General features: G+C 42.4%; 1 protein-coding gene across 1 annotated transcript in view; it reads left to right on the top strand.

The window, feature by feature from the left end:
• Nucleotides 1-27,880, top strand: part of nrap (nebulin-related anchoring protein) — a gene marked incomplete at both ends in the record, with an annotated part of 172,762 nt that overhangs the window by 56,208 nt on the left and 88,674 nt on the right. The window contains 5 exons of the mRNA XM_084141430.1: nucleotides 1,686-1,799; nucleotides 3,286-3,384; nucleotides 10,655-10,753; nucleotides 12,504-12,611; nucleotides 12,766-12,867. Coding sequence (XP_083997556.1) covers nucleotides 1,686-1,799; nucleotides 3,286-3,384; nucleotides 10,655-10,753; nucleotides 12,504-12,611; nucleotides 12,766-12,867 — 522 coding nt within the window. The remainder of the gene's footprint in view (nucleotides 1-1,685; nucleotides 1,800-3,285; nucleotides 3,385-10,654; nucleotides 10,754-12,503; nucleotides 12,612-12,765; nucleotides 12,868-27,880) is intronic.

Genomic DNA, 27,880 nt, shown 5'->3' with positions numbered 1-27,880 from the left:
GCCAGATGGTGAAGCGTGATTCATCACTCCAGAGAACGCGTTTCCAATGCTCCAGAGTCCATTGGCTGCGAGCTTTACACCACTGCAGCCGACGCTTGGCATTGTGCATGGTGATCTTAGGCTTGTGTGCGGCTGCTTGGCCATGGAAACCCATTTCATGAAGCTCCCGACGAACAGTTATTGTACTGAGATTTCTTCCAGAGGCAGTTTGGAACTCGCTAGTGAGTTTTGTATCCGAGGACAGACGATTTTTACGCGCTACGCGCTTCAGCACTCGCCGGTACCGTTTTGTGAGCTGGTGTGGCCTACCACTTTGTGGCAGAGCCGTTGTTGCTCCTAGATGTTTCCACTTCACAATAACATCACTTACAGTTGACCTGGGCCTATCAAATAAATGATAGAAGTACACCAGAATACAAAAATAGCTTTATTTAGAAAAATAGGATTCTGTTGTTGAGCAATACTAAGGTTTCTTGTACAAGTATACACTGTTTCTTTAAGACCAACTCTACCACAATTGCAACTGTATTAAGTCATAGATTAGGTTAGAATATAAATTGTTAGGATGCACTGCACACTTCTAATTAGAAATACACCCAATAGTAATTTGAAAACTGTCACCAATTATACATGCGTGTTTACTCAATAAGTCTCACGTTTAGGTTATCAAAAAGCAAGCAAGTATCAAAATGCAAGCAAGTTAGTTAAGGTTCACTCAATAAGTTCTACAATTATCCTGGCACTGCAATGCAACACTGTGGGAAGTGGCTCTAATACTTCGTTTAGGATCGTCGTTCCACGAATAGAGTGCCTTCTATGTCTCTCAGGAATTATGCTTGTACATTTTCATAAAACAGTTGGATCACATACATCCTTTCCACATAACCATGTAAAAAATTCCAATAGCAGTTTTTTATTTATAAAATTATTTGTTTTCTCTGAAAACCCCCCTTTTGGAATGTCCCACATTTATAATATTTTTTCTTAATTTAACCTCGAGCTAGGAAAGCACGTTTGTTATGAAGTTGAACATGTGATCTTTATAACAGAATGTTAAAATTGCGTGAAATATAGTTATGTTTTTACAAAATTACACTACCAGAAAGACACTCTAATCGTGGAATGGATAAGCAATTACAATTAGTGAATCCTTAGATTCACATCAGTTTCACCAAGAACCACCCAGAGCGGTCTGCTTCAGCTTCACCATGATGTTCAACCTCATTCAAACAAAGCAGGCACATGGATATGACCCAAGGTAAAGGAGTCTCTCCAAGTGCCTGATTTTAGAATTCACTTTATATAGGGAAGTCAGGAAATTAGTCAGGACCTTTTAAGGTCCTGCCTGATACATAAAGGTTGACCATCTAAGGCCCTACCTCTTATACATGCATACAAATTCACGTGGGTGGCCCCAGTGCGAATAGAACCTATGATCCTGAAGTTGCAAGTGCCATACTCTAAGCCTCAGAGGACTGAGCCACACAGGATCTTTCTTTAATTTCTCTTTTTCATGGTGTAGTTTATTTTATTGGTAAATGTGGCACATATAATGTATTATTCCATCAGCCATCAGTACTCAGCTCTCTGTGTTCTGTCTCATGCATGCCTGTGTGTCTGTATTGCCCCCCTCTATGGCTGCTGGGGATCAATAACGTTTATTCAAATGTTGCTGTGCACTGCAGATTGCCTACAAGCAGGAGTATGAGCAGGAGAAAACTGACCATGTGGAATACAACTACCCAGCCACCATCACACCAGGCTACCAGAGTCAGAGGAAACTGGATCCACTCAAGGACGTGAGTTTCCCCTTCGCCTCAAATAAGTTTAACATGGCTCTCATATCAAACATAGTAACCAAAACCAGTCAACAGGGTGCTTTCTCAGATAGCAAAACAGAAAGCAGAACATTTTGATTGGGTTCCTCTTCAGGTCTGTATATTTAAATAGTGGGCTATTTTAAAGAGGCAAACTTAGGGGGGTCTAGTAGCTGGGTAAACCATTTAAAACTTGGATCATCCACTATACTAGACTAAAATATAGAGTGAGCTCAACCCATGATATCTAAATCATAACCGCACCGTTGACTTCACATCTTCTCAATTGCAGCAACATCTGCTCTTTTTGTATTTGTATTTATGGGTCCCCATTAGCTGCTGCCAAGGCAGCAGCTACTTTTCCTGGGGTTCAGCTAAATTAAGGCATTTATAAAAAATTTAAAACATTACAATACAGATTTCACAACACATTAAGTGTATGCCCTCAGGCCAAAACTCTACTACCACATATCTACAACACAAAATCCATGTGTACGTGTGTGTATAGTGCGTATGTTATCGTGTGTGTGTATGCATGTGTCTGTGCCTATGTTTGTGTTGCTTCACAGTCCCCGCTGTTCCATAAGGTGTATTTGAATCTGTTTTTTAAATCTAATTTTACTGCTTGCATCAGTTACTTGGTGTGGAATAGAGTTCCATGTACTCATGGCTCTATGTAGTACTGTGCGCCTCCCATAGTCTGTTTTGGAATTGGGGACTGTGAAGAGACCTCTGGTGGCATGTCTTGTGGGGTATGCATGGGTGTCTGAGCTGTGTGCCAGTAGTTCAAACAGAGCTCGGTGCATTCAACATGTCAATACCTCTCACAAATACAAGTAGTAGTTAAGAAGGCAGAGCAGCGCTTTATTATGGACAGACTTCTCCCCATCTTAGCTACTGTTGTATCAATATGTTTTGACCATGACAGTTTATAATCCAGGGTTACTCCAAGCAGTTTAGTCACCTCAACTTGCTCAATTTCCACATTATTCATTACAACATTTAGTTGAGGTTTAGGGTTTAAGTGAATGATTTGTCCCAAATACAATGCTTTTAGTTTTTGAAATATTTAGGACTAACTTATTCCTTGCCAATTAATTCTGAAACTAACTGCAGCTCTTTAAGTGTTGCAGTCATTTCAGTCACTGTGGTAGCTGACTATCTTTTTCATCCTTCCATCTCTGCTGCTTTTCACCCCTTCGCATTTTATCATGCTTTTCGAAAGGCACAATTGCTAACGTTCATAAAGTCCTGCCCTGAACTTATTTGTCAACTGTGTGCGTATGTCTCACACCTAACACATCCCACCATCTATGGTTTTGGGGGCAGTTATCCTTACCACAGGATTCAAATAACTCAGTGGTAGAAAAAATATGTTCAGAGGCAGCACTACAGATGTTTCTTTAAGTACTGCATCTTTTACCCTGATACATTAATAATTGATTGCATCTCTGATCTCCCCATGTAGAAGAACTACAGACAGCACATTGACCAAGTCAAGTACAGCTCGGTGACAGATACCCCTGACATCGTCCAAGCCAGGATCAATGCTCAACAACTCAGCAATGTAAGTGCTTCTTGATGCTTTTTGATGTGGGGGTGGGGGGGGTGAGACATTATTGCATGTTTGAAATGGATTAATCCTTCAGCTATTTTTCTAACCTAACCTGACACAATGCTGAACTGTGCAGTGATGTGAGCGTATATACAAACACACGCACCACAAGCTAATACACACTAATAAGTAATACTACCATATACCACTTTATTTCATCTTTATTTTAACAGGGAGTCCCATTGAGACCAAGGTATCTTTCACAAGGGAGCTCTGCATACACACAATTTACAAAATACTATAGAATACAAATATACAACAAAACAATCACATTCCTCAGCAAAGAGGTCGTCAATCAATATTTTGAACTACCTGAGTGGCACCAGTACATCCAGTTGTAGGGAACTTTGTTCCATACATGGGATGCAAAGAAACTAAAAGCTGATTTACCTAACTCTGAGGAGACCGAAGGGATTTCCCGAGTTAGACATCCCTGAGACCATGTATGGTAACGTACGTCTAAAGGTTATTAATGATGTTAGCTACGGCGTGAGGTTTTGTAAAAGAGACTTATAAATAAAAAGAGAAATGAATCGACCTACGTGACTTTAAAGAGGGCCAGCCTACTTTCTGGTAAATAATGCATTGATGTGTACTGAAGCTGTGGCCCGTAATAAAACGAAGTGTGCTATGGTAAACTGCATCTAACGGCTTTAATGAAGTGGCAGCTGCATTCATATAGATGATGTCGCCATAGTCTAGTACAGGTAGGAACGTCGATTGAATGATCTGCTTTCTACTATTAAGCGAGAGGAAGGACCTTGTTCTATAGAAGAAGCCCATTTTTATTCTTAGCTTCTTAATTAACTCATCAATATGTTTTTTAAAAGATACAGTAGCTTATCGTGTATCCAGATACCCAGATATTTGTATGCAGGGACATTATCAATGGGGGCACCATCCAAGGTACATACAGTGGGGAAAAAAAGTATTTAGTCAGCCACCAATTGTGCATGTTCTCCCACTTAAAAAGATGAGAGAGGGAGATTATCAGTGGTCTTGTATGTCTTCCATTTCCTAATAATTGCTCCCACAGTTGATTTCTTCAAACCAAGCTGCTTACCTATTGCAGATTCAGTCTTCCCAGCCTGGTGCAGGTCTACAATTTTGTTTCTGGTGTCCTTTGACAGCTCTTTGGTCTTGGCCATAGTGGAGTTTGGAGTGTGACTGTTTGAGGTTGTGGACAGGTGTCTTTTATACTGATAACAAGTTCAAACAGGTGCCATTAATACAGGTAACGAGTGGAGGTGTCACGATCGTCTAAGGATGAGGACCAATGCGCAGCGTTGAATGCGAACATCTTTTATTATATAAATGATCACACGATCAAAATAACAAACGAAAACGTGACGTCTACAGTTAAACACAAACCAACTAGAACAAGAAACCACAAACACAACGTGAAAGACAGATAGTTAAATATGGCTCCCAATCAGAGACAACGAGCCAACAGCTGACACTCGTTACCTCTGATTGGGAGTCACTCAAACAAAGAAATATAATAACCTAGAACCCACAACAAAACATAGAAACTAACACCCTGGCTCAACATACGAGAGTCCCCCGAGCCAGGGCGTGACAGTACCCCCCCCTAAAGGCGCGGACTCCGACCGCGCCAACGAAACACAACAGGGGAGGGACCGGGTGGGCACTCCGCCTAGGCGGCGGATCCGGCTCCAGTGGAACAGGCACGTGCCGTGCCGGACCGACGACGCACACCACTGGCTTGGTGTGGGGAACAGGCACGGGCCGTGCTGCACTGACGACGCACACCACTGGCTTGGTGTGGGGAGCAGGAGCGGGCTGGACAGGGCTGACGAACCGCCCCACAGACTTGGTGCTGGGAGCAGGAATGGGCCGGACCGGGCTGGCGACGCGCACCACAGACCTGGTGCGGAGAGCAGGAACGGGCAGAGCCGGGCTGACGAGACGCACCACAGACTTGACGCGGGGAGCAGGAATGGGTCGGACCGGGCTGGCGACGCGCACCCCCGACCTGGTGCGGGGAGCAGGAACGGGCAGAGCCGGGCTGACGAGACGCACCACAGACTTGATGCGGGGAGCAGGAATGGGCCGGACTGGGCTGGCGACGCGCACCGCAGGTTCGGTGCGGGGAGCAGGAATAGACCGGACCGTACTGGGGACACACACCACTGGCTCTACACCGGGATCTGGAACGGGCCGGACCGGACTGGCAACACACGCCAGTACCTCTCGCCGTGCCTCCACACCTTCCATCCCCTCTTCTACCAGTGGCCCCCGTAACCCGGCGGCCTTCTCCGGCAACCCACTGGACCGCTCTATCGCGGCCTCCTGCTGGTCCGCCGTCGTGAGCCCCCCCCTAAAAATTTTCGGGGCGTCTCTCCTACCCGTGGACCACGTCTCCATATCCCTCGCCAGCTTCTCGCCCTTCTGCCATAATGTCAAGCCCTTGTCTTCCTCCCTCGGCTTGACCCAGTCCAGGAGGCGAAGGAGATCTGTGAGGGATCTCCCTGGCGATGGCTCCTGAACACGCTGCTTGGTCCCATCTTGGTGGTTTCTTCTGTCACGATCGTCTAAGGATGAGGACCAATGCGCAGCGTTGAATGCGAACATCTTTTATTATATAAATGATCACACGATCAAAATAACAAACGAAAACGTGACGTCTACAGTTAAACACAAACCAACTAGAACAAGAAACCACAAACACAACGTGAAAGACAGATAGTTAAATATGGCTCCCAATCAGAGACAACGAGCCAACAGCTGACACTCGTTACCTCTGATTGGGAGTCACTCAAACAAAGAAATATAATAACCTAGAACCCACAACAAAACATAGAAACTAACACCCTGGCTCAACATACGAGAGTCCCCCGAGCCAGGGCGTGACAGGAGGACAGAGGAGCCTCTTAAAGAAGAAGTTACAGGTCTGTAAGAGCCAGAAATCTTGCTTGTTTGTAGGTGACCAAATACTTATTTTCCACCATAATTTGCAAATAAATTCATTAAAAATCCTACAATGTGATTTTCTGTATTTTTTTTCCTCATTTTGTCTGTCATAGTTGACGTGTACCTATGATGAAAATTACAGGCTTCTCTCATCTTTTTAAGTGGGAGAACTTGCACAATTGGTGGCTGACTAAATATTTTTTTCCCCCACTGTATGCTTAAATCATTAGTCATTTTTGTACGCTCTAGAAAACAACAGATACTTAGTTTAACCCACATTTAAGGTCAATAAAGGTTTTCAGTAAAACAGTGGAGGCAGACTGTAGTTCAGATAGAGCCTGGTCAACAGTGGGGGCAAAAGCATACACAATAGTATCGTCCGCATTCACTTGCTGTTGCGGTCATGAAATTTTGTCAGCCGGTGATTGTCAAGCAAATCACTGCCGGTCTCACGGTAATTGACCGTTAATTAACCTAAACACATTTAGCATCTCCTGGCTTCCACGCATAGCCTACAAGTCACTGATGCAGACCTTTGGAACATCTACATTTAAAAAAGTCTAATAAATCCATGTAATATAGCCTACACCATCACAATAAATCCATTATTTATTTTAGACAGGTCTAAAGGAACATGTAGTCTATTTCAGAAGAACGGAATAGCATACTCTGAGTTGTCCTTATGTTAGGTCCTGATCTGGCTATGCCATATGGATGTGGGCTACACTAGTTCATTGAGCAGTCAAGATTTGCTTAGAATTCAGTGGCATTATTTTATATTATTTTATAGTATGAAGAATACAATTGAACATAGCTGAATAAAATAGAAAGGATATTTTTTCTCCAAACAATTTGAGGGAGTGCGCACAAGCGTCTATTCTGTGTTGAGCGGTTAACAAAGAAACAGGTAGCCTAGTCCTATATGCTTAATTTAGAGTTATTTATGTAACTTTAGTTGTGATACAAACGTTGGGCTATATGTTTTGATATTTAATACATTCTAAGGCTGCATGATGCGACTCTAATGATGATTTGAAAAAAGTTGCATGAAAGGCATGAACTCTGCTTTGTTCTTTTGCACAGGCTGTACACACTTCATCAGTCTCTCATTCACAATTTGACAAGCACTTGATAATACCTCGAATTTCCCGGCAACATCCCCTTTGTGTGGTCGCAATGCCCCCTAAAAAATTCCATGCCTTTTGCGGTCAGTGGCCGTTGTGCCCTTGGGCTGAATAAAATAGTTATAATTCCCTTCTCCCTGCTGCATGCTCCAAAGCACCTCTCACTCAAATGGCTCTCCGTCACCAGGTCGCACAGTAGACAAGTGAAGATGGACACATTGGGGATACAACTGCGCTTCCAATTTCGAGGCACAGATATTGGAAGAACTGTCCATATTTACTTTGTCAGCCAACAAGATGATTAGGCCTAACGAACAGCAAAAGCACTAGCCTATGCCAATCTACTATCCCCCATAGTACAAAACTTGACCTATTCTATTGTGTGCGAGAAATAAATATTCCAAACATAGTCTGGGACAGTTGTGGGATGGGATGGATCCCAAATTAATACAACCACTAGCATCAAATAAACTTGTTTAAGCAATGAGGCTGACACAACAGATCAGAACCTTTAGCTTAAAATATTGCTAAACTATTAGGCTATTTCTTCACATTATAAGCGCAGAAATGCAGTAGGCTATAAGCGCAAATGTTCCATAAGCGGGAAAACACCATTCTCAAAAGTTACCGCAAATGTGATTATGCATGTAATGCTTTTATTATAAAGGTGAAGTTTTATGGTGAAAATGATCTTCCCCAAACTTGAAACTCACGTGCTGTGTATGTATGACAGTTAGGCTCTACACCCATTGTAAAGTGGATTAATGTGCTTCATTTTAAGAAGTTATTTGGCCACTTTAGTTGTGATACAAACCTTATCAAAAAATATAGGCCTATGGGCTAGGCTACATGAGGTGTGCAACTATGATTTGAAAAAGTCGCAAAAAAAGCTATGGGTTTCTTGCCTTACTGTACACAAGCTGGGCATCATTCACAAGTGATAATATATAATTCACAAGTGATAGGCTAATATTCTCACCCATCAGACTATTCTTGTTTTAGTCTTGTCTCTACATATATTAAATAATATGTGTGAAATTTGTTTTGATTTAGAATGGACCATTATCATGCACCTGTCTCGAAAAAGGGGCAGGGGAAAAAAAATACATGTCATCTATGCACTTAAATAGCGAATGGAGGACACTTTTCCCGTGGTTCATTTTCATGCCAGCCAGGTAGGCTATACTCCTGTTGTAAAGCGAAGCAATGTGCTTAATATTAGGAAAGTTGATCAATAAATATAGTAGGCCTAGCCTATAGAAAGCTGATGGATCCTCCTCTTTTTAATAGAGGCCATCACTCTGTTTTTTCACGCAACTGCATAGCCTATAAAAATGTTGCGCAACATAAGCTCATGGGCTCTCATGAAGTGTTTGATTCGATTTTCGATTACATTTGCTTGATTAGAGGGACACTAGAGTGCTGAGTACCAGGCAGTTAGCAAGTTTGGTAGGCTACTAATGACCATCAGCATCATCAGAGATTAGAGAAGCCTAATTACCGTGACTAAAGGTCACGTGGAATTTGACTGCCATCATGACTTGTGACCGCAGGTGTGGCGGTAAAATGGTCACCATAACAGCCCTACTTGCAGGTTACGTTTTTTTTTTTTTTTTTTTTTACAGATAAACCAATATTGTAAATGTAAACAAAAAAAAAATGTCTTTCAAAGATAATTTGTAAAAATCCAAATAACTTCACAGATCTTCATTGTAAAGGGTTTAAACACTGTTTCCCATGCTTGTTCAATTAACAATAAACAATGAATGAACATGCACCTGTGGAACTGTAGTTAAGACACTAACAGCTTACAAGGCAATTAAGGTCACAGTTATGAAAAATTAGGACACTAAAGACGCCTTTCTACTGACTCTGAAAAACGCCAAAAGAAAGATGCCCAGGGTCCCTGCTCATCCGCGTGAACGTGCCTTAGGCATGCTGCAAGGAGGCTTGAGCACTGCAGATGTGGCCAGGGCAATAAATTGCAATGTCTGTACTGTGAGACGCCTAAGACAGCGCGTGTAACCACGTGTAACAACACCTGCACAGGATCGGTACATCTGAACATCACACCTGCGGGACAGGTACAGGATGGCAACAACAACTGCCCGAGTTACACCAGGAACGCACAATCCCTCCATCAGTGCTCAGACTGTCTGCAATAGGCTGAGAGAGGCTGGACTGAGGGCTTGTAGGCCTGTTGTAAGGCAGGTCCTCACCAGACATCACCGGCAACAACGTCGCCTATGGGCACAAACCCACCGTCGCTGGACCAGACAGGACTGGCAAAAAATGTTCTTCACTGACGAGTCGCGGTTTTGTCTCACCAGGGGTGATGGTCGGATTCGCGTTTATCGTCCATGGAATGAACGTTACACCGAGGCCTGTACTCTGGAGCGGGATCGATTTGGAGGTGGAGGCTCCGTCATGGTCTGGGGCGGTGTGTCACAGCATCATCGGACTGAGCTTGTTGTCATTGCAGGCAATCTCAACGCTGTGCGTTTCAGGGAAGACATCCTCCTCCCTCATGTGGTACCCTTCCTGCAGGCTCATCCTGACATGACCCTCTAGCATGACAATGCCACCATCCATACTGCTCATTCTGTGCGTGATTTCCTGCAAGACAGGAATGTCAGTGTTCTGCCATGGCCAGCGAAGAGCCCGGATCTCAATCCCATTGAGCACGTCTGGGACCTGTTGGATCGGTGGGTGAGGGCTAGGGCCATTCCCCCCAGAAATATCTGGGAACTTGCAGGTGCGTTGGTGGAAGAGTGGGTTAACATCTCACAGCAAGAACTGGCAAATCTGGTGCAGTCCATGAGGAGGAGATGCACTGCAGTACTTAATGCAGCTGGTGGCCACACCAGATACTGACTGTTACTTTTGACCCCCCCTTTGTTCAGGGACACATTATTCAATTTTTGTTAGTCACATGTCTGTGGAACTTGTTCCGTTTATGTCTCAGTTGTTGAATCTTGTTATGTTCATACAAATATTTACACATGTTAAGTTTGCTGAAAATAAACGCAGTTGACAGTGAGAGGACACTTATTTTTCTGCTGAGTTTATATAGTAAAAAGTACTGGTCCCAAAATCGACCCATGCGGGACCCTTTTCATAATATCAAGGAAACCTGACTTGATATCTCTGATTCCCCCATGTAGGTTAACTACAGACAACACATTGACCAAGTCAAGTACAGCTCGTCGACAGATACCACTCAAATCGTCCAGGCCAGGATCAATGCTCAACAACTCAGCAATGTAAGTAGAGCTTTGACCAGAGCCAAAGATAAACATGTACACTATCTATCTATCACAACACAGTCTATACCGAACACTACACTCTATACAGTACATACAAACAGTATAGCTTTCGCTCAGCATTTGCATATACAGTGCATTCAGAAAGTATTCAGACCCCTTTACTTTTTCCACATTTTGTTACGCTCACAGCCTTATTCTAAAATGGATGAATCTACACACAATACCCCATAATGACAAAGCGAAAACAGGTTTTTAAACATTTTTGCAAAGTTATTAAAAACAGAAATACCTTATAAGTATTGAGACCCTTTGCTATGAGAAATTGAGCTCAGGTGCATCCTGTTTCCATTGATCATCCTTGAGATGTTTCTACAAGTTGTTTTGAGTCCACCTGTGGTAAATTCAATTGATTGGACATGATTTGGAAAGGCACACACCTGTCTATATGAGGTCCCACAGTTGACAGTGCATGTCAGAGCAAGAACCAAGCCATGAGGTCGAAGGAATTGTCCGTAGAGCTCCGAGACAGGATTGTGGCGAGGCACAGATCTGGGGAAGGGTACCAAAACATTTCTGCAGCATTGAAGGTCCCCAAGAACACAGTGGCCTCCATCATTCTTAAATGGAAGAAGTTTGGAACCCCCAAGACTCTTCCTAGAGCTGGCCAACTGGTCAAACTGAGCAATCGGGGGAGCAGGGCCTTGGTCAGGGAGGTGACCAAGAACCCGATGGTCACTCTGACAGAGCTCTAGAGTTCCTCTGTGGAGATGGGAGAACCTTCCAGAAGGACAACCATCTCTGCAGCACTCCACCAATCAGACCTTTATGGTAGAGTGACCAGACGGAAGACACTCCTCAGTAAAAGGCACATGACAGCCCGCTTGGAGTTTGCCAAAAAGCACCTAAAGGAGTCTGACCATGAGAAACAAGATTCTCTGGTCGGATGAAACCAAGATTGAAGTCTTTGGCCTGAATGCCAAGCGTCACGTCTGGAGGAAACCTGGCACCATCCCTACGGTGAAGCATGGTGGTGACAGCATCATGCTGTGGGGATGTTTTTCAGCGGCAGGGACTGGGAGACTAGTTAGGATCGAGGGAAAGATGAATGGAGCAAAGTACAGAGAGATTCTTGCTGAAAACCTGCTCCAGAGTGCTCAGGACCTCAGACTGGGGTGAAGGTTCACCTTCCAACAGGACAACAACCCTAAGCACACAGCCAAGACAATGCAGAAGTGGCTTCGGGACAAGTCTGTGAATGTCCTTGAGTGGCCCAGCGATCAAACATCTCTGGAGAGACCAGAAAATAGCTGTGCAGCTACGCTCCCCATCCAACCTGACAGAGCTTGAGAGGATCTGCAGAGAAGAATGGGAGAAACTCCCCAAATAACGGTGTGTCAAGCTTGTAGCGTCAAACCCAAGAAGACTCGAGGCTGTAATCGCTGCCAAAGGTGCTTCAACAAAGTACTGAGTAAAGGTTCTGAATACTTATGTAAATGTGATATTTCAATTTTTTATTTAGTAAAAAACCTTTTTTGCTTTGTCATTATGGGGTATTGTGCGTAGATTGATGAGTGGGAAAAAACTATTTAATCAATTTCAGAATTTGGCTGTAACGTAACAAATTGTAGAAAAAGTCAAGGGGTCTGAATAATTTCCGAATGCACTGTATTCCAAAAGGGTTATACACATACCATATCAATAAGGGGTGCTGTATTTGTTTGATCTATATGTACATATTTGATTCCAGATCAAATACAAGGAGGACTGGGAGAAGACCAAGTCCAAAACATGTGACATCGGCCTGGACACGCTGACCGTCAAGGCTGCCAAAGCATCTCGGGACCTGGCCAGTGATGTAAGCATTCCTTTCCTGTAGCTGGTATTCACACAGAACAATCCTTTCTTATGTCATGGGGATGAGATATTAGTGGACAAGAATGAGGGAGGGATTGGGCATCTGATTATATGTGACTGGCTGATGTGATTTGGATCGTGGCCGTGTGTTACAGATTAAGTACAAAGAGTCCTTCATGAAGAATAAAGATAAGGTGAGCAACGTCAGCGACTCCAAGACCCTGCACTCTCTTCAGGCGTCCAAAATGAGCAGTGAGGTAAGAATATGAAACAAAACAAACATGGTGTAACATCATACACTCAGCACCATATGTATTTGGACTGTGAAGCAAAAAATATGTATTTGGCTCTATACTCCAGCATTTTGGATTTGAGATCAAATGTTTCATATAATAATAATAATACTAAAATATAGCTGCAAGCAGCAATGAAAGGGATTGAAGCATTATACATCCTCCCTCATGTACATGTAACAATTCAAAACACTTTACAGTGCCTTCAGAAAGTATTCACACCCCTTTTACTTTTTCCACATGGATTTAATTGATATTTTTTGTCAACGAGCTACACAAAATACTCTGCATTGTCAAAGTAGAAGAAAAATTCTAACATTAAAAAAAGATTAACAAAACATTAATATATCTTTATTAGTATTCAACCCCCTGAGTTAATACATGTTAGAATCACATTGAGAAAATTCCAGCTGTGAGTCTTTCTTTATAAGTCTTAAGAGTTTTTGCACACCTGGATTGTACAATAGTTGCACATTGTTCTTTTTAAAATTCTTCAAGCTCTGTCAAGTTCATTGTTGATCATTGCTAGACAGTCATTTTCAAGTCTTGCCATAGATCTTCAAGCCGATTTTAGTCAAAACTGTAACTAGGCCACTCAGGAACATTCAATGTCGTCTTGGTAAGAAACTACAGTGCATATTTGGCCTTGTGTTTTAGGTTATTGTCCTGCTGAAAGGTAACTACAATGTTGTTGATCCATCCTCAGTTTTGTGCTATCACAGCCATTAAACACTGTTTTAAAGTCACCATTGGCCTCAGGGTGAAATCCCTGAGCGGTTTCATTCCTCTCCGGCAACTGAGTTAAGAAGGATGCCTGTATTGATACACCATCCAAAGTGTAATTAATAACTTCACCATGCTCAAAGGGATATTCAATGTCTGCTTTTTATTTTATTTTTACCCATCTACCAATAGGTGCCCTTCTTTACATATTACACTTTAGTCATTTAGCAGACGCTCTTATCCAGAGCGACTTACAGTTAGTGAATACATTTTTTTTTTTTTTTATACTGGCCCCCCGTGGGAATCAAACCCACAACCCTGGCGTTGCAAACGCCATGCTCTATCAACTGAGCTACATCCCTGCCGGCCATTCCCTCCCCTACCCTGGACGACGCTGGGCCAATTGTGCGCCGCCCATGAGTCTCCCGGTCTCGGCCGGCTGCGACAGAGCTTGGATTCGAACCAGGATCTCTAGTGGCACAGTTAGCACTGCGATGCAGTGCCTTAGACCACTGCGCCACTCAGGAGTTCTTTGTGAGGCACTGGAAAACCTGGTCTTTGTGGTTGAATCTGTGTTTGAAATTCCCTGCTCGACTGAGGGAGCTTACAGATAATTGTATGTGTGGGGTACAGAGATGAGGTAGTCATTCAAAAATCATATTAAACACTATTATTGCACACAGAGTCCATGCAACTTATTTTGTGACTTGTTAAGCAAATTTTACACCAGAACGTATTTAGGCTTGCCATAACAAAGGGGTTGACTCAAGACATTTCAGGTTTTAATTTGAAATTAATTTGTTAAACTCCTTTTACGTATCACTTAGCTTTATTCGAACTTAGTGAAACCTGTATGTTCATCATGTCCTTAACTGCCAAAACAAAGGAAACGCCAACATAAAGTGTCTTAATAGGGCGTTGGGCCACCACGAGCCAGAACAACTTCAATGCACCTTGGCATAGATTCTTCAAGTGTGTGGAACTATATTGGAGTGATGCGTGGAGAAATTCCATATTTTGGTGTTTTGTTGGTGGTGGTGGAAAACACAGTCTCAGGCACCGCTCCAGAATCTCCCATAAGTGTTCAATTGGGTTGAGATCTGGGGACTGAGATGGCCATGGGATATGGTTTACATTAGTTTTCATGCTCATCAAACCATTCAGTGACCACTGTTGCCCTGGGGATGGGGGAATTGTCAACCTATGGGGGCGTAGCCATGGTAGCCAAAATAATGGCATGCTCAGCTTTTTTATACATGAGCATGATGTTTAATTGCTTAATTAACTCAGGAAGCACACTTGTGTGGAAGCACCTGCTTTCAATATACTTTGTATCCCTGATTTACTGAAGTGTTTCCATTTTAGCAGTTACCTGTACATTGAGTCAATCAGATGTACGGTTCATGAGAAGAAGATCTTTGAAGTTTTATTTAAAAATCCAAGATGGCGGACAATCCAATATGTCAGACCTTACAGTTGAAGTCGGAAGTTTACCTAGACTTAGGTTGGAGTCATTAAAACTCATTTTTCAACCACTCCACACATTTCTTGTTTACAAACTATAGTTTTGGCAAGTCGGTTAGGACATCTTCTTTGTGCATGACACAAGTAATTTTTCCAACAATTGTTTACAGACAGATTATTTCACTTATAATTTACTGTATCACAATTCCAGTGGGTCAGAAGTTTACATACACTAAGTTGACTGTGCCTTTAAACAGCTTGGAAAATTCCAGAAAATGATGTCATGGCTTTAGAAACTTCTGATAGGCTAATTGACATCATTTGAGTCAATTGGAGGTGTACCTGTGGATGTATTTCAAGGCCTACCTTCAAACTCAGTGCCTCTTTGCTTGACATCATGGGAAAATTAAAAGAAATCAGCCAAGACCTCAAATAAAAAATGGTAGACCTCCACAAGTCTGGTTCATCCTTGGGAGCAATTTCCAAACGCCTGAAGATACCACGTTCATCTGTACAAACAATCGTACGCAAGTATAAACACCATGGGACCACACAGCCATCATACCGCTCAGGAAGGAGGCACGTTCTGTCTCCTAGAGATGAACATACTTTAGTGCGAAAAGTGCAAATCAATCCCAGAACAGCAGCAAAGGACCTTGTGAAGATGCTGGAGGAAACAGGTACAAAAGTATCTATATCCATAGTAAAACGAGTCCTATATCGACATAATCTGAAAGGCCGCTCAGCAAGGAAGAAGCCACTGCTCCAAAACCGCCATAAAAAAGCCAGACTACGGTTTGCAACTGCACATGGGAACAAAGATCGTACTTTTTGGAGAAATGTCCTCTGGTCTGATGAAACAAAAATAGAACTGTTTGGCCATAATGACCATCATTATGTTTGGAGGAAAAAGGGGGTTGCTTGCAAGCCGAAGAACACCATCCCAACCGTGAAGCACAGGGGTGGCGGCATCATGCTGTGGGGTTGCTTTGCTGCAGGAGGGACTGGTGCACTTCACAAAATAGATGGCATCATGAGGAAGGAAAATTATGTGGATATATTGACGCAACATCTCAAGACATCAGTCAGGAAGTTAAAGCTTGGTCGCAAATGGGTCTTCCAAATGGACAATGACCCCAAGCATACTTCCAAAGTTGTGGCAAAATGGCTTAAGGACAGCAAAGTTGTTTGACCCAAGTTAAACAATTTAAAGGCAATGCTACCAAATACTAATTGAGGGTATGTAAACTTCTGACCCACTGGGAATTTGATTAAATAAATAAAAGCTGAAATAAATATTTCTCACTACTATTATTCTGACATTTCACATTCTTAAAATAAAAGTGGTGATCCTAACTGACCTAAGACAGGGAATTTCTACTAGGATTAAATGTCAGGAATTGTGAAAAACTGAGTTTAAATGTATTTGGCTAAGGTGTATGTAAAATTCTGACTTCAACTGTATGTGTCCTTGAGGCAAATGTGTTCCTTATGATGAGAAACACTTATCTACCAAGTTGTGGTAATGCGTCCAACAGGGCAGCGACGCTGAGCCTTAGACTTTGAATGTTTATGGGCCAATCTGTGCCGTTTTTCGTGTCTGAGTGGCAGTATTGATATACCTCGATATTGCCAAAGTAGAACATTTTTAATCAATCAGGCATTGAAGAAAGAAAAAATTCCTTCAAAAACAATTGGTGTGCTTGCAGATTCGCTGCCAGCACCCCTAATAATAAATTGGGTGGTGCTTATATTTGTCCTGTTACACACTTGAAAAAGTACTGGTAGCCTAGTCAGCCTAGTTTGAATATAAACCAAATTTGATCCCATTCACACAAACAAATGGGCTATAAATACCCTGACCATAGAGACAAGGTGCATAGTAGGCTACACTATACAGCTGCTGTTGTTAGTAGCCTACAGGTGATCAGACTGAAAAATAGTATCCTTTCAATGCAATACAGCATGTCATATCGCTAATGTTTAGGTGTATAGGCAGTTACATTTATGTACAAGTTTTTGCTTGTCTCTGTCAGGAGTGATGTGTTAGCACGCTTTCTCAATAAATGCCAGAGGAAAGTGGAGAGCATGCCCTGAGCTTTGGGCGTTGTGCCTGGCCCACACGACCTGCGATTTCCGTGAATTTGATTGGTCAAGACTCAAAGAGCCTGCAGCAGCACTCCAATGTGAAAGTGAGTTGGCAAATCGGTCAAAAACCCCCAGCACTTTACCCCTCTTTTTAATGCTTTGAGTTTATATATTTTATTAAACTAAATCAAAAGTGGTGATTGAAAAGTGTTGTGGCAAATGCTACCTCCACACGTTTTCCGGTGTCCTTGTGCCATGATTAAGAAAAATCATGAATGGACTAGATACATAAGTGCTTTAATTTCTAAACGTTATTAAAAAATAAAACATATGAAAATACTCTCAAATAAAAAGGTAACATTATGTACCGTTGTCTAATGAAACATTTGATCTCAGATCCAAAATGCTGGAGTGTAGAGCCAAATTTAAAATTTGTGCAAACACATATGGGGCTCTATTTTTGGCTGCCGTTAAGTTGGCGCTAGTGTCAAACACACACTCTTTGGCAATTTCGACTTGTGAAAGCCATCGCTCTACTATTTTCCGGCCCTGACACCAGACTTGGTAATTTACCTGTCTTATATCAGCTTGCTTGCGCTGAGGTGGGAGGGTGGAAATATTTTAGGTGTGACCTCAAAAATGTGCACTAATGTTCCAATTTCAAGTAGTGCTACTCACCTAAAGCTGGTCTAAGCAGTAAGACAATCAGTAGCGATTTTAGCATGTAAATCTTGGTGGGGCAAACTCAACATATATATTTTTTGATGCATGCCAGGAAAGCCACTTAACAACACTAAACAACACCTTAATTGCACTATAACGGTGACAAATGGGGCCCACAAACTGTTAGGGCCTACATAACGCTGTCCCAACAGCAGAGCTTTCTTTTCAGCACCATGGAGTGAATCCTTACCACTGCTACACCTGGCTATAAGCCTTGTCTGGCAGCTAAACAGTTCATTCAGCCTCTTTTAATCCATTTTTAAAAACCATAGCTGATATGGATGAATTGCTTAAACAAATGTGGTTATTACTGACTCCTTGTGGATTTGTGTAAGTCGATAAGAACCGCATTCTCCTTCAATAATAACAAACGCCAAAATGAGTTTTGACTTATGAACCATACAAACATTATTACATTTATGTTCAGTAAATTCATAATGTTTATTCTTATTTCATTAACACTTGGCTCTAAGTATAAGCAAGTGCAAGCAAACGAGCTGCGACGAGGTAGGCCTATTCGTTCAGCACTTTAAAAATGGACACCGACAGAATTTCAGATGTTAGTTCCCATAAATTCAGCAAGATGTTGAGGCCTTAACTTGACTCTTCTTTAAGTCACCACACACAGACAGACAGACAGACACTCGGTTAGCCTACCATTTGAAGTATTTGATTAGGCCTACAGTACATGGTCTAAAAAGGAAGGAAAATCATGAGGATCCACTTTTATATACAATGCACAGAAAGCGCATTGCGCAAACAAAACAACCCTCGCAATATCAACTGGAATTACATGGGTCTATAACTGAACTTCCTCTTGAAAACAAATATTTGAATGGGAAGAGACTGTCACTGGCAAACATGGTTACAGACCAAACAACATTATATAGTATCTCCTCCTCGTCAAGAAAAGCACATGAGCTACAGTGAGGGAAAAAAGTATTTGATCCCCTGCTGATTTTGTAAGTTTGCCCACTGACAAAGAAATAATCAGTCTATAATTTCAATGGTAGGTTTATTTGAACGTTGAGAGACAGAATAACAACAACAAAATCCTGAAAAACGCATGTCAAAAAAGTTATAAATTGATTTGCATTTTAATGAGGGAAATAACTATTTGACCCCCTCTCAATCAGAAAGATTTCTGGCTCCCAGGTGTCTTTTATACAGGTAACAAGCTGAGATTAGGAGCACACTCTTAAAGAGAGTGCTCCTAATCTCAGCTTGTTACCTGTATAAAATACACCTGTCCACAGAAGCAATCAATCAGATTCCAAACTCTCCACCATGGCCAAGACCAAAGAGCTCTCCAAGGATGTCAGGGACAAGATTGTAGACCTACACAAGGCTGGAATGGGCTACAAGACCTTCGCCAAGCAGCTAGGTGAGAAGGTGACAACAGTTGGTGCGATTATTCGCAAATGGAAGAACACAAAATAACTGTCAATCTCCCTCGGCCTGGGGCTCCATGCAAGATCTCACCTCGTGGAGTTTCAATGATCATGACAAAGGTGATGAATCAGCCCAGAACTACACGGCAGCTGGGACCATAGTCACCAAGAAAACAATTGGTAACACACTACGCCGTGAAGGACTGAAATACTGCAGCGCCCGCAAGGTCCCCCTGCTCAAGAAAGTACATATACAGGCCCATCTGAAGTTTGCCAATGAACATCTGAATGATTCAGAGGAGAACTGGGTGAAAGTGTTGTGGTCAGATGAGACCAAAATGGAGCTCTTTGGCATCAACTCAACTCGCCATGTTTGGAGGAGGAGGAATGCTGCCTATGACCCCAAGAACACCATCCCCACCGTCAAACATGGAGGTGGAAACATTATGCTTTGGGGGTGTTTTTCTGCTAAGGGGACAGGACAACTTCACCGCATCAAAGGGACGATGGATGGGGCCATGTACCGTCAAATCTTGGGTGAGAACCTCCTTCCCTCAGCCAGGGCATTGAAAATGGGTCGTGGATGGGTATTACAGCATGACAATGACCCAAAACACACGGCCAAGGCAACAAAGGAGTGGCTCAAGAAGAAGCACATTAAGGTCCTGGAGTGGCCTAGCCAGTCTCCAGACCTTAATCCCATAGAAAATCTGTGGAGGGAGCTGAAGGTTCGAGTTGTCAAACATCAGCCTCGAAACCTTAATGACTTGGAGAAGATCTGCAAAGAGGAGTGGGACAAAATCCCTCCTGAGATGTGTGCAAACCTGGTGGCCAACTACAAGAAATGTCTGACCTCTCTGATTGCCAACAAGGGTTTTGCCACCAAGTACTAAGTCATGTTTTGCAGAGGGGTCAAATACTTATTTCCCTCCTTAAATGCAAATCAATTCTTAACATTTTTGTCATGCGTTTCTTCTGGATTGTTTTGTTGTTATTCTGTCTCTCACTTCAAATAAACCTACCATTAAAATTATAGACTGATCATGTCTTCGTCAGTGACTTACAAAATCAGCTGGGGATAAAATAATTTTTTCCTTCACTGTAATTATATTACACAAAGTAAGCAGAACAATGAAATCATTCCAACATTGCCTAAAATGATGAATAAGATACTAATGAGATAGGCCTACAGTATACAAGCAATAGGCCTATAACAATTGAGATGTACAAACTATGGCATAAGGGAACGATGAGCGGATAAGAGGCAATCTGTAATTTCGATTAACACATTAATGAGCGAGCTAAGATGGACGTAGTCAATATAAATATTTGTTCAGCACTTTTGAAATGTACAGCAACAGAATTCAGAAAATGGGCCGTTCTTACAGTGTTCTCCCTGTACACCAAGTCAGAACCGTAGGATAAATAAAATGGGCATCTAAGCAGACAAAGAAAGCTCTTACAATATTCGATGATGACATTTCTCTAAAACAGAAAGTCAGAACAGTAGGCTAAGTTCTAAGGGTGAAAGGGAACAAATTATTAGGGTGAGGCAGATGGGCTACTAACGGCTTACTACACAACATACATTTAGTATTACTTTCTTAGCTACAGTATACATATCTCCCTGGCATATTACACTATTTACAGTGCATTCGGAAAGTATTCTGACCACTTATCTTTTTCTAGATTTTGTTACGTTACAGCCTTATTCAAACATTTATTAAATTGTTATCCAGAGCGTTGGTGACTGCAACTGTGCTGCTGGCGACAATTTAATTACGCTTATCAACCACCAAGATCCATGGTCAAGACACGTGGTCAAATGATGAAAAACATCAATTGCCTAAACATCATTGATAAATAGTGAAACGCTGCACAAAAGCAATAATGGCATTATAATGGATATAATGTAAGTGTTGACATGACAGCAGTCAAAAATAGTCAATTATTGTCAGCTCATAGCCTACTTGTGTGTCTTCACGCAATGGTATCAGTTGGATTTAATTTAGCTGTTATCCCTTGTCCTAACAGTTAACACAATTTTCGTAACTTTCACTTCCTTGGCACACTTCGACATACCTTTGTTTGGTTAGAGTGCGTAATAGTCTCCGGTTGACTCCTTATTGTGTCCCGTTGTCTTGTCGTTCTTCAGCACAGTTGTGGAGGACAACGGCTCTGCAGGTGCCTTATTTTGCGCAGATGGAGGGAGCTCCCGTCTCACTTTGTCATGGTACCGGCCAGACTGATTTATTTGCAAGCAACTTGTTCGCCAGTGAAGTGAAGAAATTGTCCATGGTAACATTTCTCCCCTTGCCAATGTAAGGTTCCACAAGCCTCATCACCACCTTTTCCGACACTTGTTCACCTGCTGCCCAATGTGGATATTTTCCACATTTTCTCACTCTAATTTTTCTGTTTCAATTTAGGACACAGAGACAATGTGTCCTTTCTCGCAGTAGTAATGACAAACTGGCCGATATGAAAAAACAGTTTTCTGCCGATCTTTATCTTTGGGCACTGTAGAAATGGACTGAAACATTGCAGTAGGAGGTGACTTCTTTGGATTGCTTTTTGCGTAGGGATAACTACTGGGTGCTTTGTTTGTGAAGGTAGTTTTATGTGTCAACACAAACTCATCTGCAAGAACTGCAGCTTTCTCCTTGTTCTCATAAATGTAGGTTGCAACCCTTTCGTGAAGGCAATTCTTGAACTGCCCGAGAAGTATGAGAATCTTTAAATGCTCAAGGTCCTTGACCTCTTGAGAACCACACCACCAATCAAAAAGACATGCTTGTTCCCTTGCGAACTCAACATGGCTTTGTGATTTTGTCTTTTGTAATTTACGGAACTGTTGTTTGTATGCCTCTGGGACCAACTCATAAACCCGAAGGATAAGCAGCTTTAACAGTGTCATAATCTGAACTCTGGTTAAGAGAAAGCGGCGTACACTTTCTAAGCCTTTCCCACAATAACTCTTTGGAGGAGCAGTGACCAAATATCTCGCGGCCATTTTAGGGAGGTGGCAATCCGCTCAAACAGAGTAAAATATACATCCACCTGCTTTTCGTTGAAAGACGGTACAAGTCGGCTGTTCCAACCAAGATCAAACTCTGTTGAGGGTGCAGGATGGCCTGACTGGATTCGGAGTGCTTCCAGATCTATCTCCCTTTGTCGCGCTTCCATCTTCATCTCTTTTAATCAAATGGCACGTTCTTCTTGTTCTTGTCTGGCTGCATGTTCTTGTTGTTTGGCTGCACGCTCATCTTGACTTTCCCTGTGCTCTAATTTCTGTTGTTCCAATCTCTACCTCACGTTCTCTTTCCTTTTCCTTGTGCTAGAGCTCTACTTTCTTTTGTTCCCATTTTGCCTTTAGTTCTACGTCCCGCAGTTGCACGCCTATGGGTTGTACTCTACCACCTGTAGTACCCTTTTCATCCTCCTCCCTCTCTGGAAGAAAACCAAATAATGTCACTCAAACAGAAGGAGGAACTAACAGAGTCACTGACAACAACCAAAACAAAACAGGTGGGGTTTTAGGAGAGGTTCTGAAAGACACTAATGGGGGTGTCCACTGAATGTTTACTACCAACTACAACCTAAAAGACACCCACCATGAGCGCCCACTAAGTTTGCCCAAGAAGAGGCAAACAAAAGAAAAACCCACACCAAACTTAAAGACGGGAAGAAAACTGAAAAGGTGGAGCCAAACGAAATCAGGGAAATCAGATAGGGAGAGCCAATTAAAGGTGTTAACCCTCCACGTCTCCTAAGAAATTGCACCCGGGCCAGCACAGGTGAAACACCTTCCCACTAACGAGATGGCAACCAGCACAGGTGTAACACATACTGACTAAATAGGTGACACCATTCGGTGCGCCCCACGCGCTAACGTGCTACAGTGGGGAAAAAGAGTATTTAGTCAGCCACCAATTGTGCAAGTTCTCCCACTTAAAAAGATGAGAGAGGCCTGTAATTTTCATCATAGGTACACGTCAACATTGACAGACAAAATGAGAATTTTTTTTCCAGAAAATCATATTGTAGGATTTTTAATGAATTTATTTGCAAATTATGGTGGAAAATAAGTATTTGGTCAATAACAAAAGTTTCTCAATACTTTGTTACATACCCTTTGTTGGCAATGACACAGGTCAAACGTTTTCTGTAAGTCTTCACAAGGTTTTCACACACTGTTGCTGGTATTTTGGCCCATTCCTCCATGCAGATCTCCTCTAGAGCAGTGATGTTTTGGGGCTGTCGCTGGGCAACACAGACTTTCAACTCCCTCCAAAGATTTTCTATGGGGTTGAGATCTGGAGACTGGCTAGGCCACTCCAGGACCTTGAAATGCTTCTTACGAAGCCACTCCTTCGTTGCCCGGGCGGTGTGTTTGGGGATCATTGTCATGCTGAAAGACCCAGCCACGTTTCATCTTCAATGCCCTTGCTGATGGAAGGAGGTTTTCACTCAAAATCTCACGATACATGGCCCCATTCATTCTTTCCTTTACACAGATCAGTCGTCCTGGTCCCTTTGCAGAAAAACAGCCCCAAAGCATGATGTTTCCACCCCCATGCTTCACAGTAGGTATGGTGTTCTTTGGATGCAACTCAGCATTCTTTGTCCTCCAAACACGACGAGTTGAGTTTTTACCAAAAAGTTATATTTTGGTTTCATCTGACCATATGACATTCTCCCAATCCTCTTCTGGATCATCCAAATGCACTCTAGCAAACTTCAGACGGGCCTGGACATGTACTGGCTTAAGCAGGGGGACACGTCTGGCACTGCAGGATTTGAGTCCCTGGCGGCGTAGTGTGTTACTGATGGTAGGCTTTGTTACTTTAGTCCCAGCTCTCTGCAGGTCATTCACTAGGTCCCCCCGTGTGGTTCTGGGATTTTTGCTCACCATTCTTGTGATCATTTTGACCCCACGGGGTGAGATCTTGCGTGGAGCCCCAGATCGAGGGAGATTATCAGTGGTCTTGTATGTCTTCCATTTCCTAATAATTGCTCCCACAGTTGATTTCTTCAAACCAAGCTGCTTACCTATTGCAGATTCAGTCTTCCCAGCCTGGTGCAGGTCTACAATTTTGTTTCTGGTGTCCTTTGACAGCTCTTTGGTCTTGGCCATAGTGGAGTTTGGAGTGTGACTGTTTGAGGTTGTGGACAGGTGTCTTTTATACTGATAACAAGTTCAAACAGGTGCCATTAATACAGGTAACGAGTGGAGGACAGAGGAGCCTCTTAAAGAAGAAGTTACAGGTCTGTGAGAGCCAGAAATCTTGCTTGTTTGTAGGTGACCAAATACTTATTTTCCACCATAATTTGCAAATAAATTCATAAAAAATCCTACAATGTGATTTTCTGGATTTTTTCCCCTCATTTTTTCTGTCATAGTTGACGTGTACCTATGATGAAAATTACAGGCCTCTCTCATCTTTTTAAGTGGGAGAACTTGCACAATTGGTGGCTGACTAAATACTTTTTTTCCCCACTGTATATGTCCTAAAAGTCCAACCACAAAACCAAAAAACCTCTAACAGTGCCAGTCAAAAGTTTGGACACACCTACTCATTTCAGGGTTTTTCTTAATTTGTACTATTTTCTACACTGTAGAATAAACACTATGAAATAACACATATGGAATTATGTAGAATCCAAAAAAGTGTTAAACAAATCAATATATATTTTATATTTGAGATTCTTCAAAGTAGCCACCCTTTGCCTTGATGACAGCTTTGCACACTCTTGGCATTCTCTCAACCAGCTTCACCAGGAATGCTTTTCCAACAGTCTTGAAGGAGTCCCCACATATGCTGAGCACTTGTCGGCTGCTTTTCCTTCACAATGCTGTCCAACTCATCCAAAACCATCTCAATTGGGTTGAGGTCGGGTGATTGTGGAGGCCAGGTCATCTGATGCAGCACTCCATCACTCTCCTTATTGGTCAAATAGCCCTTACACAGCCTGGAGGTGTGTTTTGGGTCATTGTCCTGTTGAAAAATAAATGATAGTCCCACTAAGCGCAAACCAGATGGGATGGCGTATCGCTACAGAATCCTGTGGTAGCCATGCTGGTTAAGTGTGCTTTGAATTCTAAATTAATCACTGACACTGTCACCAGCAAAGCACCATCACACCTCCTCCTCCATGCTTCACAGTGGGAACTACACATGCGGAGATAACCCGTTCACCTACTCTGCGTCTCACATAGACACGGCGGTTGGAACCAAAAATCTCAAATTTGGATCATCAGATCAAAGGACAGATTTCCACCGGTCTAATGTCCGTTGCTCCTGTTTCTTGGCCCAATCAAGTATCTTCTTCTTATTGGTGTCCTTTAGTAGTGGTTTCTTTGCAACAATTTGACCATGAAGGCCTGATTCACATATTTTCCTCTGAACAGTTGATGTTGAGATGTGTCTGTTACTTGAACTCTCTGAAGCATTTATTTGGGCTGCAATTTCTGAGGCTGGTAACTCTAATGAATTTATCCTCTGCCGCAGAGGTAACTCTGGGTCTCTGGCGGTCCTCATGAGAGCCAGTTTCATCATAGCGCTTGATGTTTTTTGCGACTGCACGTATACATTTTCAAAGTTCTTGAAGTTTTCCGGAATGACTGATGTCTTAAAATAATGATGAACTGTCGTTTATCTTTGCTTATTTGAGCTGTTCTTGCCATAATATGGACTTGGTCTTTTACCAAATAGGGCTATCTTCTGTATACCAACCCTACCTTGTTAAGAAGGAAAGACATTATACAAATTAACTTTTAAGAAGGCACACCTGTTAATTGAAATGCATTCCAGGTGACTACCTCATGAAGCTGGTTGAGAGAATGCCAAGAGTGTGCAAAGCTGTCATCAAGGCAAATGGTGGCTATTTGAAGAATCTCAAATATATTTAGATTTGTTTAACACTTATTTGGTTACTACATTATTTCATATATGTTATTTCATAGTTTTGATGTCTTCATTATTATTCTACAATGTAGACAGAATTTAGACAAAATTAATAAAAAGCCCTTGAATGAGTAGGTGTTCTAAAACTTTTGACCGGTAGTGTATACTGAGTGTAGAAAACATTTGGAATGCCTGCACCTTCCATGACATACAGTGGGGAAAAAAAGTATTTAGTCAGCCACCAATTGTGCAAGTTCTCCCACTTAAAAAGATGAGAGAGGCCTGTAATTTTCATCATAGGTACACGTCAACTATGACAGACAAATTGAGGAAAAAAATCCAGAAAATCACATTGTAGGATTTTTAATGAATTTATTTGCAAATTATGGTGGAAAATAAGTATTTGGTCACCTACAAACAAGCAAGATTTCTGGCTCTCACAGACCTGTAACTTCTTCTTTAAGAGGCTCCTCTGTCCTCCACTCGTTACCTGTATTAATGGCACCTGGTTGAACTTGTTATCAGTATAAAAGACACCTGTCCACAACCTCAAACAGTCACACTCCAAACTCCACTATGGCCAAGACCAAAGAGCTGTCAAAGGACACCAGAAACAAAATTGTAGACCTGCATCAGGCTGGGAAGACTGAATCTGCAATAGGTAAGCAGCTTGGTCTGAAGAAATCAACTGTGGGAGCAATTATTAGGAAATGGAAGACATACAAGACCACTGATAATCTCCCTCGATCTGGGGCTCCACGCAAGATCTCACCCCGTGGGGTCAAAATGATCACAAGAACGGTGAGCAAAAATCCCAGAAACACACGGGGGGACCTAGTGAATGACCTGCAGAGAGCTGGGACCAAAGTAACAAAGCCTACCATCAGTAACACACTACGCCGCCAGGGACTCAAATCCTGCAGTGCCAGACGTGTCCCCCTGCTTAAGCCAGTACATGTCCAGGCCCGTCTGAAGTTTGCTAGAGTGCATTTGGATGATCCAGAAGAGGATTGGGAGAATGTTATATGGTCAGATGAAACCAAAATAGAACTTTTTGGTAAAAACTCAACTCGTCGTGTTTGGAGGACAAAGAATGCTGAGTTGCATCCAAAGAACACCATACCTACTGTGAAGCATGGGGATGGAAACATCATGCTTTGGGGCTGTTTTTCTGCAAAGGGACCAGGACGACTGATCCGTGTAAAGGAAAGAATGAATGGGGCCATGTATCGTGAGATTTTGAGTGAAAACCTCCTTCCATCAGCAAGGGCATTGAAGATGAAACGTGGCTGGGTCTTTCAGCATGACAATGATCCCAAACACACCACCCGGGCAACGAAGGAGTGGCTTCGTAAGAAGCATTTCAAGGTCCTGGAGTGGCCTAGCCAGTCTCCAGATCTCTACCCCATAGAAAATCTTTGGAGGGAGTTGAAAGTCCGTGTTGCACAGCGACAGCCCCAAAACATCACTGCTCTAGAGGAGATCTGCATGGAGGAATGGGCCAAAATACCAGCAACAGTGTGTGAAAACCATGTGAAGACTTACAGAAAACGTTTGACCTGTGTCATTGCCAACAAAGGGTATATAACAAAGTATTGAGAAACTTTTGTTATTGACCAAATACTTATTTTCCACCATAATTTGCAAATACATTCATTAAAAATCCTACAATGTGATTTT

Source organism: Coregonus lavaretus, assembly GCF_964263955.1.
Source record: "Coregonus lavaretus genome assembly, chromosome: 25".
NCBI classification, from domain to species: domain Eukaryota; kingdom Metazoa; phylum Chordata; class Actinopteri; order Salmoniformes; family Salmonidae; genus Coregonus; species Coregonus lavaretus.
The sequence above is the reverse complement of the archived record's forward strand: the minus strand, read 5'-3'. Positions and strand labels throughout refer to the sequence as shown.